At 36.2% G+C, this 16,151-nt stretch overlaps 1 protein-coding gene across 3 annotated transcripts in view; it reads right to left on the reverse strand.

Annotated features, from left to right (window-relative positions):
- Positions 1–16,151, reverse strand: part of IGSF11 (immunoglobulin superfamily member 11) — a 149,974-nt gene that overhangs the window by 14,087 nt on the left and 119,736 nt on the right. For 2 of the 3 annotated variants that reach the window (XM_081302341.1, XM_081302340.1), the window contains exons 2-4: positions 4,321–4,484; positions 2,650–2,857; positions 343–498 (exon numbers count right to left, since the gene is read on the reverse strand). In XM_081302341.1, the coding sequence (XP_081158467.1) occupies positions 343–498; positions 2,650–2,857; positions 4,321–4,484 (528 nt within the window). The remainder of the gene's footprint in view (positions 1–342; positions 499–2,649; positions 2,858–4,320; positions 4,485–16,151) is intronic. The other variant, XM_081302342.1, reaches the window with a different exon arrangement.

Consider the following 16,151-nt stretch of genomic DNA (forward strand, 5'->3'; position numbering starts at 1 on the left):
GATGCTTCTCACACTTTGGCATCTATGCCTCAAGTAGGAAGTGGGTTCTCAGATATAAACCTCAAGAGTGGTCTTAGAGCTAACTCAGAGCAGCTACCATTTAGCTATTTTAAATCTCTACTCTGATGGAACAGAATTTCCATGCATTGTAACCACCAAATGAACAAAGAGAAGATAAAGGAAATGTTGTATTCACTTTAAAGTTTAAACAGAGAATGACCCAGAAAGCTTTGTCAGCAGTTTCAAATAAAGAAGGTTATTTCTCAAAATCCATTAAAATTACTTAATGAAACTCCAAATTTCCCATAACTAATAAAATAATTAAAGCAGCTCTGTACATACCCTGAGTGGCTGTTGGAGGTAGCTTGAGGGTATTGTCTAACTTCTCCCACAGGTAAGTTGGCCGAGGAATGCCTTCCTCTGAGCTACAAAGTAGGATGACGTCACTGCCGATATCCTGGGATCCTTGGATTTGGCAGTGTGGGACAGAAGGAGGAACTACAATAAGAAGAATAAACAATAAAGTACACATTTACTGTAAGCCAAACAATGACAGAGACAACATAAACATTCCGTACACTGGAACCTCAGGTAACACTGTTTTCGGAACACACACTAGGAGACAACCTCCTGGCAGAAGCCAGAGGACAATCATGCATTATGTCACGGGGCTTGGGCACAAATGGCACAACCTATAACTTTAGTTTGGCAGGGAGCAAACATGTAAAAGGGGCTATGCTGTTTTATTATGTTTTCAAAGTATCTTATGGTCTTGGTTTCACTCTGCATTCTTTAAAGAGAATTCTTAAGATCATCACGTCAACATTATACCTTTAAAAATAGTCAAAACATCACTGTTAAAAGAAAATTTCAAGGAATAGAACACTCGCCCTGCCAGCTGTTCTGTGGCTAAGACCACTTCAATAAAGTTCTTTGTTATTTCACAAACAAAAACCAAAAGACCCATTTTATACCAAATTCTGCTTTGTGGTGGGGAAAATTAGAGTAAGGATCCAAGTAACAGGAACTTGATAGTAATACCGTGGATATTTTATGATCATGAAGACAGAAAAGAGCACAAAGGAGGACAAGGAACAAAAAATTAACAACAACAACAAAAAAAGAATACTTAAGCCAAAACTACACAGTAAAAATATAAACTAAGCCCATAGCTTAAAGTCACATATTGGGGAATGTAGGCACCAGTGTTTAAGTCCAAGTAATCATATACTTATAATGCTAATGACTTTTCAATAAATGATAGAATATACAAATGGAAAATGAGCACAAAGTATATAGAGGAATCAGGCAAGACAGAGCAATCAGCAACAAGAGTGACTGGAAAAGAGAGAATAACGGAAAGCATACAGGTAGGAAGAGTATAAATCTCACAGGCTCCTAACTGCTGTGACAGGGTAAACCAATATCCTCAATTTGCTTGCTTTGACATTGTCACTGTAATTCTCTGGAAAACCCAAAATAATTCCTTGAATCTAGCATCAACTATAAAATAAAGACTGTTTTTCTTTGTTTAAAAAATTAAGTAAGGGCTAGGGTTGTGGCTCAGTGGTAGTGTGCTCACCTAGCACGTGTGAGGCCCTGGGTTTGATCCTCATCACCACATATAAGTAAAATAAAGAAAATTCAGGCCCTAGAATGCTTAAAAAAATTAAGTCAGTATGGATATTGTGGGAGGCTAGTTACATAACTTGAGGTGTAAACATCAGAATATTTAATTCCATTAGTACTCTGTACCCAGTACTCAGGGTATTTAAAAATCCATATGATTTTTAATATACTATAGTGAATAATACTTTTGAGAATACAAATTTCCAATCTGGTCCTTAGTTTTTAATGCTGTTTGAAGACTAGGAGAAAAATGCACTAAGGATTATAGCATATTCTCATCCAAAGAGAGAAAACAAGAAGAATTCCCCACATTGGCATCCTGAATTGACAGCCCAGTGGAAGACCAAGTGGAGCAGGGGTTGACAGGGACTGTGGAGGTAGGTTCTGAGACCTGAAAGGGAGGAGAATTAAAAGAACTGGCTTTCTCTGAGTACTTCCTCCACCTCCCCCAAATGAATTTAATTCAGCCACTTCTACCACAAGAACACATTTATAAGTCAGTGTTTTATTTTAGAGACAGGAAAACTGAGAAATTGAACATGTAAATGGAAGTATTATTAAAATTATACCAGGACAACAGGTACAAGCTAAAAACTATCATGAAACTGCTACATGTTATATACACAGGAAGTAAAAGTATTGCTCTCACACACACTGAAACTTCTGCTTTGTACTCACAATAAATAATCCATCATCTAATGTGTTCTCAACAGAGGCTTCTGTCTTATATTGAAGCTTAAAAAAAGAGTGGGACCATTTCAGATGTTGTCTTATACCACCTTTATCCATCTCCCAGAAAGTGCCATTAAAGAAGCTTTAGAGACCACCAGAAATGAAGAAGGGGGCAGAAAGCCTGTGTGTAAGAAACATAGAGGGGAACAGAAGAGAAAGACCTTAAAGAAGAAAGGCAGAAAAGGAACATAAGCAGACCCAGAGTGGAGAAGAAGGGCAGAAGGAAATATTCTTGACAGGAGATTTGAAAATAAAGTGCAAGGTACCTGCAAGTTCTCTGTCACTCACCTAACACTGTGAGGCCAGTGACCCCAATATTCCTGCCCCCTCTGTCTGGAAGGTTGTTGACCAAACACTGGTAGGTGCCTGTATCTGAGAGCTGAGTGTTATTAATGAAGATGGAGACATTGGTGGCTGGCATGGTGCCTATAAATCCTACCCTACCATGGAACCGGGGGGCACCATCAAACATCTGTCCACCCTGATACAGAATGACCTGCAAAAGAAAGCAAAATAAATAAACTGGCCACTTCATTCCCTCCTAGACACCTAACAATAACTGACAGACAGCACTATATGTTCCTGCACCAACTGCTGGAGAATTTTATTTCTATTCAAAGAGTTGTCACCAACTTTTTCTTACTACAACTGTTCATAGATATCTTGGAGTTCTAAATTCTCACATACCAAATCAGAATGACTTTTTTTTTTATTACCTAGCCCATTAGAACACAGAAAATATGCTACTCTACTATCAACCCTCCTTCAAAAAGTTAATTCCAAAACAAAGAGTTTAAAAAATATTAGCATTGCCTATCTTATGCTTACTAAGACACAAAATGACAGGTCATCATTATAGGATGAATATAAAATAAACACTGTACAAGGGAAGACTTGGAAGTCCGTGATAGCTGTTCTTATGTCCATTTCTATAGCCACTCCCTCTGCTTCTTAGATGGTCTCTAACACTTCTTTAGTGGCAATTTCTATTATCAAATCTAAACACTCATGGAGGTGGAATCACTATATTATACAGAAAGGTTCTACTTAGGCTCTACCTGTAAATTTTGGGAAAACTGTAGCCAAGTTCTTTCCTTGACTCTTAAAATGAGGAAGTTGAACAAATAATCTTGAAGGTTTAGTCTAATTACAAAAATCCCCTGGTTTGAAGAAAGAAAATTTTTATTGAATTTTTATTGAATTTCATAACAGAAAGCTCATCTTATTGAATATTTTAGGCAGTAGTAAGCTTATTGAAACAGAAAAGATTCATAAAAGAAGTTGTCATTGTAAATAAATGTGTGCCCATAATCACAATTCATTATTTTCTGAGCATTATTTTATGCAGTGGTTATCACAAATTATAAGCCTTCTTTTCTGTGATGTTATATAGCCTCTTGTGGAGTAACTTTTCTTTTTGTGTACATTTTTTTGTGTGGCACAGTCTAATTTATATGAGACTCCCTGAGCTGGCTAGTATGCCTACTTATACTTACATGCTTATGAAATTAAGAGAATCAATTAGTTCTATATAACATTACTTCCTTACTGTTATCACCATCTTTTAAAAGTATACTCTCATTCACCTCTACTAGTGCCCATCCCTTCCTGCCAAAATAGACTTTGCTTTTTCTATCTTGGTACTTTCCTGTCACCAATGTTCTAAAAACAATTCCAAGTTCCTGCCTAAAACGTTCAGAGGATCTACTTAACATGTGATTGTGATGATGATGATGAGGAGGAGGAGGACGATAATGATTACAACAATGGTCTTTTAAAAACAGGCTAGTCTCTTCTGATAGTTGACTAATATTGCAAGCACTAGGACCTAAAACAGTATAGGCACACTGAAAATGCCACCTAATTTTAGAGGTCAAATATATACTCAGGATGCTTCTCTACCCACCTCTTCTGAAAAGATTAATATTTTAGATGCATCACAGGATGGACCAGAAGTACCTGTTCAGGTTGGTTAGCATTGGAGAGGGGAATGACCATCCAAATGACATTGAGGTTAATGAGGGCAGCACTGGTAGAGAAAGTGCAGGGTAGGACTGCTGTCTGACCTCGGGCCACCTGGATACTCCCAGGGCTCTGTGACACTTCCAGGGACACCACAACACCTACAGAAGAAGGAACAGAGAGGTTAAACACTCACTTTTCCTGAGTTCAAACCCCTTCAGAAAGGTCTGCATCTTTTACTTTAGTACATTATTATCAATTATGTGAACACTCCATCATGACGGCCTTACTAAACTACCAAGACAAATCACCGAGTCAATATGATAAAAAATGATTTACCCCCTTCTTTATCTCTTGGAAAGTGCAACTGGAAAACATTAGAAATAACTTTTACAAGACACAATCCAGTACAACTATAAGACATTATCCAATTGTCAAATACAACATGGAAGAATTTCATTGATAGGGTTTGAGCAGAACCTATAAATGGGATGAAAGATGAGAAATAAATTGAAAAATTTAAAAGTGTCCTGACAACAGCACACCACAGTAAATCCTTTCAGCATCTATATGCTGAAAACTACATATAAAATACTGATGGAAGAAATCAATAAGAGTAAATATAAAGATATACTATTTTCATGAATTGGAAGATTCAATATTGTTAAGAGGTTAATTCTCTACAAATTAATCTATAGATTAAGAGAAACTCCCAATTAAAATCCCACTAGGCTTTTTTCAGAAATTGACAAACTAATTCTAAAATATATTGAAAGGCAAAGAACTTGACTAGCCAGAAGAACAATGAAAAATAACAACAAAGATGGTGAATTCAAACTGTCTGATTTAAAAAAAAAAAATGTTATACTACTATAGCAATCAAGACAGCATAATACTAACATAAGAAAGACATACAGACAAATGGCATAGGATTGAGAGTACTGAAATAAACCATTATATTTATACATAAATGTTTTTTTAACAAAGGAGTAAGACAATTAACTAGAGGAAAGAATAGTGTTTTCAACAAATAGCTATGAAATTTTGAAAATAATTTGTAAAGAGAGAGAGAAAACTTGTTCCCATACCTCTCAGAATACTAACAATCAATGTAAAATGTTCATAGACCTAAATAAAAGAACTAATCTATAAAACTTCTACAAATAAACACAGAAGAAAATCTTAGTTACTTGAATTAGAGATCTTAGATACATCACCAACACCATGATCATAAAATAAAACAAATTAATATGCAGAGAAATGAAAATCAAAACCACCCTAAGATATCATCTCACTCCAGTAAGATTGGCAGCCATTAGGAAGTCAAACAACAAGTGCTGGCGAGGATGTGGGGAAAAGGGTACACTTGTACATTGTTGGTGGGACTGCAAATTGGTGCAACCAATTTGGAAAGCAGTATGGAGATTTCTTGGAAAGCTGGGAATGGAACCACCATTTGATCCAGCTATTCCCCTTCTGGGTCTATTCCCTAAAGACCTAAAAACAGCATGCTACAGGTACACTGCTACATCGATGTTCATAGCAGTACAATTCACAATAGCAAGACTGTGGAAGCAACCTAGATGCCATTCAATAGACGAATGGATAAAAAAAAATGTGGCATTTATACACAATGGAGTATTACTCTGCATTAAAAAATGACAAAATTATAAAATTTGGAGGGAAATGGATGGCATTAGAGCAGACTATGCTAAGTGAAGCTAGCCAATCCCTAAAAAACAAATGCCAAATGTCTTCTTTGATATAAGGAGAGTAACTAAGAACAGAGTAGGGAAGAAGAGCATGAGAAGATGACTAACAATAAACAGGGATGAGAGGTGGGAGGGACAGGGAGAGAGAAGGGAAATTGCTTGGAAATGGAAGGAGACCCTTAGGGTTATACAAAATTACATACAAGAGGAAGTGAGGGGAAAGGGAAAAATAATACAAGGTGGAGAAATGAATTACAGTAGAGGGGGTAGAGAGAGAAGAGGGGAGGGGAGGGGAGGGGGGATAGTAGAGGATAGGAAAGGCAGCAGAATACAACAGACATGAGTATGTCAATATGTAAATCAGTGGAAGTGTAACTGATGTGACTCTGCAATCTGTATACAGGGTAAAAATGGGAGTTCATAACCCACTTGAATCAAAGTGTGAAATATGATATATCAAGAACTATGTAATGTTTTGAACAACCAATAAAAAAAAAGAAAACAAATTAATAAAGTAGATCTCATTAAAATTAAAAAACTTTGTTTCAAAAAACTAGAAAAGAATTAAAAATCAGGACTGAGAGTACATATTTACAAACAGTATATCAACTTATATACAGAATATACAAGGAACATAACAATTCAATTAAAAAGCAATTTAATTTTAAAGGGATATACATATTAAAACCCCAATAAGACACACAGCATGTCCACTGGAATGGCTACAATCAAGACATAGCAAGAGCTGCTAACCATGTAGAAAAATTAGTGCCTCATGCACTGCTGGTGATAATGCAACATAGTACACTCACTTTGGAAAATAGTTTCAGTTTCTTAAGTTAGACATAAACATACTATATAATTCAGAAATGCCATTTCCTAGGAATCTACCCAAGTACAAATATGAAAATATACATCTGCACAGAGACTTGTATATGAAGGTCACAGCAGCTTGTTCATATTATGCCCCCAAATGGAAATAATACAAATATCCATCTACTGATGAATAGATAAACAAAATATAGTCTACCCATACAATAGAATGTTATTCAGAAATAAAAAGCATCAAATTAGTGCTTAGTATAGGCTTGGTGCACTCTAGATGTCAGGTAGCAATAGTAACAGTGTCACAGTAGTCATTTTAAAATTAAAAAACTATGTGCTTCAAAAGACAAGAAAAAATTTTTGTGCAAAAATTTATGTTACAACATGAATAAGCCTCTCAAAAACATTTTGCTAAATTAATGAAGCCAGATCTAAAATACTGTGTAATATATGATTCTACATATATAAAATATCTAGAAAAGGCAAATCCACAGAGACAGGAGGCAGATTACTGGCTGCCTGGAGCTAGAGAGGAGGCAGTAAAGGCCTTGATGCAAATAGGCTCAAATGGGAATTCTTAAAAGGTGGTGAAAAACTTCTAAAATTAGATTGTTTTAATGGTTGTATAACTCCATAAGTTTAGAGAAATTACTGATTTTACACTTTAAATGGGTGAATTTTGTGGAATGTAAATTATACCTCGGTAACACTGATAAAATAAAAAAAGAAAGAAAACAGTGATTCATCAGAACAAACTCTCAGCAAATCTATTTTGCAAAGAATGACTGCCTCCTTGGAATGATGGAACAGTATGGAAATATCAGGAGATATTTTGTAGGGTCAGGGAGACCCTACAAAACAGCTGTTCTAAATCATATAAATACATTAAGTCTATGGCAGGATCTGAAACTTTTATTTTGAAGCAAAAGTATCCCAATTCTCCCCAACTCAAAAAAAAAAAAATAACACAATAACATATGTTAAGACTACAATTACATACCGTTAAGATTACAACTAGTTTTAGAAGCGTACATAACACCTTCCTTCCATAGAACTTTATGTTCTTCACATATAGTCTGATGATGTTCTCAGGAGTTAATTTGCAAAATAAAATGTTTCATAAAATAAAGCCATTTGTGATAGAATATCAAGCACTTGCTAACATCAGGAAAAGTCTCTAAGTTAAATAACATTAGGAGGAGTGTCTGAGTTTTAAAAAGAAATTTGAAAGAACCTCAGGGGTTAGGGACCTTTGAAAGGCAAGGTTATTTGATCATATAGCAGGCAACTAATAGAAACAGCAGCTACCTCATGGGAGAAGAAATAGGTCATGGGAGTATATATGTCGCAGTGATGTAGTAAATGCTACTGGAGATATTTTTAAGGATGAGTGTGGAAGCCAAACTAGCACTGGTACCTGCACTGCTGCATGCTCCAGACAAAATCCCAAGCCTTCAAGGGGGGATGTGCTCAGCAGCCTGCACAGAAGGATGCCCAGCCTCCACCCTCAACTCACTGATTTCAAACTGAACCCATGCACTTTTTGACAAAATTTTTTAAAAATATAAACAAAGACGAAAGACAAAGATGAGATAGAAAAAAGCTACCAAAATAGAGTAAGCAGAGGAGGGGCAGATGCACAGGAAAGGATTGAAAGCTGGGAAACAGAGCAGGCCTGCCGGCAGGCAATGACCCTCTGGGGTAACAGAAGCTGTAAGAGATCAACTTCTGACTGGAGTGAGATGAAATCTTAGAGTAGTCTAATTGCTAGAGATGTTGAACATTTTTCTTATATTTGTTGATAGGTTGTATTTCTTCTTCTGTATTTCTTTCTTCTTCTTCTTCAGTTCCTTAGCCCATTTATTGATTGGGATATTTGCTTTTTTTGGTGTTAAGTTTTTTGAGTTCTTTATGTATCCGGGAGATTAGTCCTCTATCTGAGGTTCTTGTGGTAAATTTTCTCCCATTCTGTAGGCTCCATCTTCATTGTTTCTGCCGCAGTCTGGCTGGGCACAATTCAGGAGCCACTTGTCAAAAGAAACTAACTTTATTTTTAGAACTACAAACGCCAAACAAAACAGCTCCTCAGGAAAAAACCCTCAGAGCCCAACTGCCACCACCAGCTTCCCACAAGCCTCTCTCCCCCACACAAACCTGACCACCTCCCACAATCCTCCTGCTCTTGAGGCTGATTGGCTAGGTCGTGTGGGCGGAGCCAAAGAAGTCCCCCAATGAGCAGCTCCGTGGAGGAGCCAATCAGCTAGATGTTGCTGGGGCCGCTGTGAGCCTATCATCAGCTGGCAATCTGAAGGGCAGGGAAACAGCCCAATGAACATCACCGCAGAGGAGCCAATCAGCTAGATGTTGCTGGGGCCGCTGTGAGCCAATCATCAGCTGGCAGTCTGAAGGGCAGGGAAACAGCCCAATGAACATCACCGCAGAGGAGCCAATCAGCTAGATGTTGCTGGGGCTGCTGTGAGCCAATCATCAGCCGGCAGCTGGAAGTTTGCTGGCAGCTGGAAGTTTGCTGGGGCCCCTTTGGCTGTGGCTCTCAACAGTTTCTTTTGCTGATAAGAAACTTTTTAGTTTGAATCTATCCCATTTATTAATTCTTAATTTTACTTCTTGAGCTTTAGGAGTCTTATTAAGGAAATCAGTTCCTAGCCAACAGGATGGAAATTTGGGCCTCCTTTTCTTCTATTAGGCACAAGGTCTCCATTCTAGTACCTAAATCTTTGATCCATTTTGAGTTGATTTTTGTGTAGGGTGAGAGACAGAGGTTTAATCTCATTTTGTTCCACATAGATTTCCAGTTTCACCAGCTCCATTTGTTGATAGGCTATCTTTTCGCCAATGTATGTTTTTGGTGCCTTTATCTAGTATGAGATGACTGTATTTAGGTGGGTTTTTCTCTGTGTCTTCTATTTTGTACCATTGGTCTACATGTCTATTTTGATGCCAATACCATGCCTTTTTTGTTACTATTGCTCAAACTACTCTTGTCAGAATGGCAATTATCAAGAATACAAGTGATAATAAATGTTGACCAGGATGTGGGAAAAAGGTACCCGTATACATTGCTGGTAGGACTGTAAATTGGTGCAACCGCTATGGAAAACAGTACAGAGATTCCTCAGAAAACTTGGAATGGAATCACCATTTTACCCAACCAGGACTTAAAATCAGCACACTACAGTGACATAGCCAAATCAATGTTTATAGCAGCTCAATTCACAATATCTAAACTATGGAACCAACGTAGATGCCCTTCAACAGATGAATGGATAAAGAAAATGTGGTATAGATACATAATGAAATATTACTCAGCCTTAAAGAAGAATGAAATTATGATGTTTGCTGGTAAACGGATGGAACAAGAGAATATAATGCTAAGTGAAATAAGCCAATCCCCAAAAAACAAAAGCTGAATGTTTGCTCTGATAAACGGACGCTGCTCCATAGTGGATGGGACGGGAGAGGGAGGAATGAAGGAATTTTGCATTATGCAGAGGAGAGTGAGGGAAGGGGAGAGCCTGTGAGGATGAGAAGGACAGTGGAATGAGACAGACATTATTACCCTACATACATGTATAATTACACTATCAGTGTGACTCTGCACCATGTACAGCCAGAGGAATGAGAAGTTGTGCTCCATTTGTGTACAATGTGTCAAAATGCATTCGACTGTCATGTATAACTAATTAGAACAAATATAAAAACTTCAAAAGAAAAAGACCAACTTATGTCTTATGGTTAGGATCTGCATCTTCTGATTTTCAATGTGTTTTCTGCAATACCAAATTCTTTCACCAATCATGTCTCAGAAAACAAGTAATGACAACACCATCAACTGTATTGTGATCAAGGGGACATTTTTTTAACAATAGGATTGATATTATGCAAAAGCTCAAATTATCTGTAAATACATCTACTCTTCTCTGTCTCAACACAATAATTTAAAATGACTGTTATTCTCTTTATGTACTAGAATTTTAAAAGAAAATCATTTAAGACTTTTAAGATATCATACATGAGATACCAAAGAGAATTATAAGATAGCCTACCCTGGAGAATTTGTACAAAGAAGGCTAAACACTGGTTATACAACACTGACTACCATTCTGGGAGTGAATGACCAGGAGTGAAAGCTTGTAAGGAGGCTTTGTGGAAAGAACTTTTAATTTAGAGCTGTATGCTTTAAGATCCATCCCATTCACACCATGAAAAAAGGGCCTATACTCCTCATATGTATTAGGGCAAAGGATGCCTAAGCATCCCATGGATCAGATGTGAACATATATAAATACTGGTGCATGGTCATCATTTGCACTTCTGAAGGGTCATCAACCCTTCTGATGGGATCTCAGCAGAAGGAAGCTATGGAGACCTCTAGATCCCCAAAGGATGTATCCTTGGCATTCTGAGAATTACATATAAATTTCTATGTATAAATTAAGATTTTATTGTGTGTTTTATCTTTAAACTAAGAGAAATCAGAAAAGTTGTGTAACCTGCTTTAGTTTTCATCTAGAAGAAGAACTGGCTCTTGAACAAATTTAAGTAAATGTGGAAGATAAAATAATGTTGTTTTGTGATTGTGTCTCAGGGACTCTTCCTTAACATATCAATTTAACTAAATATAATTTAAAAATTTTTGAGAGCATAAGAAGGAGGGAAGTGGGTGTTTTTCACATTTGAAATGCTAAACTTTTTTTCATTTGTAAAAAAAAAAAAAGAACCAAAATCCCATTTCCTTTTAGAGTGTACTTCCATGTTTGAAATTCTAGGCAAGAATTTAAAGTTTAATGCTAAATATTGAATTAAAAATTCACTTAAAACATCCTACAATTTGCAATATTTACATGTAGAATGCATAATTTAAAAGCTGAATTGGTAACATTTTGCAGTCTTTTCTTACTACTTTCACCAAAGAAAAATTAAGTCAACTCATGAATTCTGAATGACTCTTAGCAATTAAATAATAAAAAAAACACACACATAAAAGTACATGGTCATGTTTCCTCTGAGGAGTTGAAATAATAAGTTAAGAGTTGTCTATCGTCTTTCTTTAGACCTTTTTCCCCACAATTTAAGGCAGGAAGAAATGCACATTATCTCAGACCAAGAAGTACATGTCAGAGGGAAAGAAGCTGGCAGCAAAGAGGCCTTAAAAATCCTAAGAGGGATCATCCATAGCACATAGCCAAGAGAACAAACCAAGGACATTTTACAGCATCCTGCTAAATGCTAGACTCAAATGACATGCAATCTCCCCTAAAAACCCATCAAAGCTAGAACACCAAAAGCTAGGAATGGGGACTGGTCCAAGCAATCCAACTGAGATTTCCTAATAGAGTATTCTCTGATGTCCATGGAACATGTGCTCCTGTTTCAGAATTAGCCCAACTGCCAGTATGCTTCCATGTGGGAATATAGTCAACAAAGCATCAAAAGAACCTTATGGCATTTTGGGACACTTATGTTTTCTTTTTGCCCAAATTTTAACATGAGCAGTCACAAAAAAACTCCTTGGCTTACATCATCCCCATATAATGTATCTTGCATTTAAAATATATAATATAAATCTATTTAACCTATTCCAATTGTTTTATGGTTCCATTAGACGAATACATTTCAAAATAGTAAAATTCTATACCATAATGTTTTCTGAAGGACACTAAGGAATGGCACAATTCTCTCTTCACGTTTTAACCAAATTTTATTTAGATGGTGTAATATATCTATATACATATTTTATAGGACCATTTTTAACATTGCCATTTGAACTAAAAATAATGCTTATGCTAACTGAAATTAAATTAGGTTTGGGGTATCAACATAGGAGTAAATTAAATGACAGTATCTGCTTACTTTTATCAATGTAGATGGCTCTATTACACACTAGTCATCTACATTAATCTTTAGGACAACTGAAAAACTTCTACTTTGTTTTATGCCATATTACACAACAATTTTCTTGTTAGGCAGGCTACGATAAAAGTGTATATCTTTATTTACTAGCAGAAGCATTAAACACTCATTACATAGTCTGTTTCCTGTATTATATTTCTATGGTACCACAGTTCCCCTTTACATCTTATTTTAGTGTCTTCTTATTGACTTCTCCCCTTTAAGCCTAAACAGTTCTCAGGGACCACCCTAGGGGCAAAGGGCATGCCAAGGAACCTGAGCACAGAAATGTTTTCCTTGGGTATAATTTCAAAGAGCAGACCCAGCAATAGGGGCAGGGACCCAAACTCTTGTACTGAGTCAATGCTCACTCACTATATTGAATTACTCTTCTTTTTCACTTTGATTCATATTACAGCATATATAATATGTGGATGGCATTTACTCAGCAATATCTCCTAATACCTGGTGTGCACTTTATCAGAATCCTCTTCAGCAAATTTCCCATTATTATCACTCTTTCCTGATTTCGTATCTGGTATGTGTCTCAGTGTTCTATTTCATTTAGAAATCCCCTTGAAGGGGTGACCATAGTCTTCAAGGTAGAAATAGTGGAGTCCTTAAGAAAACTTAGAACGGAATCACCATTGACCCAGCGATCCTATACCACTCCTTGGTTTACAAGCAAAGTACTTAAAAACAGCATACGACACTGACACAGCCACATAAATCTTTATAGCAGTACAATTCACATTAGCTAAATTGTGGAACCAACCTAGATGTCCTTCAATAGATGAATGGATAAAGAAACTGTGGTATATATACACAATGGAATACTATTCAGCACAAAAAGAGAATAAAATCATGGCATTTGCAGGCAAATGGATGGAGTTGGAGAATATCATGCTAAATGAAGAAAGCCAATCCCCCCAAAAACCAAAGGCTGAATATTTTGCTGATAAGTAGATGCTAATCCATAATGGGGGCAGAGTGGGGGGAGCATGGGCAGAATGGAGGAATTTGGATAGGGCAAAGGGGAGAGAGGGATAGGGAGGGGGCAAAGGGGTAGGAAAGATGGTGGAATGAGATGTACATCATCACCCTAGGTACATGAATGAAGACATGAATGGTGTGAGTCTACTTTGTGTATAACCAGAGAAATGAAAAATTGTGCTCCATTTGTGTACTATGAATTGAAATGCATTCTGCTGTCATGTATAACAAATTAGAATAAATTAATTAATTTTTAAAAAATTAATAATTACACTAGAGCACCAAAAAAAGGTGTCAGATAATTTATACACACATTTTGTTTGGTTCATATTGTGTGGCCCACTCCGTGTTTGTAAATAACTTTGAATTTCTTATTATTACATAATACAAAAATCTACGTTACCAATTTATCTAGAAAAATTAGTTACATCAGGCCTGCATTTCACATGGCAATTAATTAGTGGTTGCACTTTTAAACAAAGTATGGACTCTCTATATTGCCACAATCCCCACCACTCCCTATTATCCATATATAACTTAGATTACTCAGTCATGTTACCTGTCTGATTCCTGTGGGCATTTGTGTTTGTAAACCATTTCTCAACCAGAATATATAAAGAACTCAAATTATCTAACATCAAAAAAGATGTAATCCAATCAATAAGTGGCCAATATGCTGAACAAACACTGCTCAAAAGAAGTACAAATGATCAATAATTATATGAAAAAAAATTGTTCAATATCTTTAGCCACCAGGGAAATGCAAACCAAAACCATATTGAGATTCTATCTCAGCCAAGTCAGAATGCAATTATCAAGAAAACAAAAAATAACAAATGCTAATGAGGATATGGGATAAAAGGAACCTTTATACACTGTTGGTGGGACTATAAACTAGTACAGCCACAATGGTAATCAGTATGGAGGTTCCTTAAAAGACTGAAAAGAGCAACGCCATATGATTCAGCTATACCACTTCTGAGTATATACCAGAAGAAAAGGCTTCTGGGATAGGACACAAAAAGCACATTCAAAAATTGATAAATTAGACTCCATCAAAATTAACAGTTTCTTGTCTCCAAAAGACAGCAATAAGAAAATAAAAGCTATAGTTTGGGATAAAAGATTTTCAAAACACATTAAGTAATTTATAATGCATAACACTTGTATTTCTAATACCTCTTACAATTTAACAAAACTCAACTTTCAAAATGCACAAAAAAATTGGACAGTTCACCATAGAAAACACACAAAATGAGCAATAAAGCCACTGAAAAGATGCTCAACTCTGTTAGCCAACAAGAAACTTAAGCCACAATGAGATACTACAAAACATCAACTGAATGAGTTATATTAAAATGACTGTGAATGGCAAGTATTGACAAGAATGTAGAGCAGCTCTGATTCTCATACACTTTTGGAGAAAATGCAAAGCAGTACAGTCATTTGGAAACATATTCAGTTTCTCACTAAATCCAACATACACTTAACCATACAATCTAGTAATTACAACCCTAGGTATTTATCCAAGAAAAGCAAAACCATACATTCACAAAAAGGTCCATATGTAAATATACACAGTATTTTTATTCGCAATAGCCAAAAACCCAGAAACTCAAATATCAGTCTATCTGCAAATGGATATAACCATGGCATAGCCCTTGAATGCAATATCACTCATGAACAAACAAACAACAACAATAACAAAAACTAATGACATATACAACATGCATAAATATCAAAAGCATGCATCTAGTTTTTAAAAAATATATATATATATACATTGTGGAACAATAAAAACTATGGAAGTACAAAACAAATCAACAATTGCCTGGTGCTGGAGCTGGGGCTGGGGAGTACAGTGGGGTAGAGAATGACTACTTAGGGGTAACAGGGAATTCTCTGATATGATGTAGAAATATTCTATAAGCATTTGTCTGCCGCAGTCTGGCTGCAGCAAAATAACCTGGGGGTGACGAACAACTTGTGTACATTGATACAGCAGGAGTGGGAGCTGTTTATTGTAGGACAACAGAGGTATGTATACATTCTACACAGCTTATCTTAATTAACATAAACTAGATACAGCAGTCAACCAATAAGGAATCTCCACACTTAATGGCTCGATGGCGCCACCTCACAAACCACTCCCTCTGGCATTTTGCCAGGTGCCATCCTGACTTGTTTACAGACTATAACATTTGTCAAAATGCAACAAACTATACACCTAAAAATGGGGGGTTTATTGTATGTAAATTATGTTTCAATTAATCTGATTTTTTTTGAAAAGAGAATGTTGAGAAACTCAAAATCACTGAGATTACTGAAGAAATAAGCAAAAGGATAATCTTCCAGAAAACATACAAAATCTATGATGTAGAACTGAGT

This window comes from Spermophilus citellus, assembly GCF_964194105.1.
Source record: "Spermophilus citellus genome assembly, chromosome: 7".
In the NCBI taxonomy this organism is placed as follows: domain Eukaryota; kingdom Metazoa; phylum Chordata; class Mammalia; order Rodentia; family Sciuridae; genus Spermophilus; species Spermophilus citellus.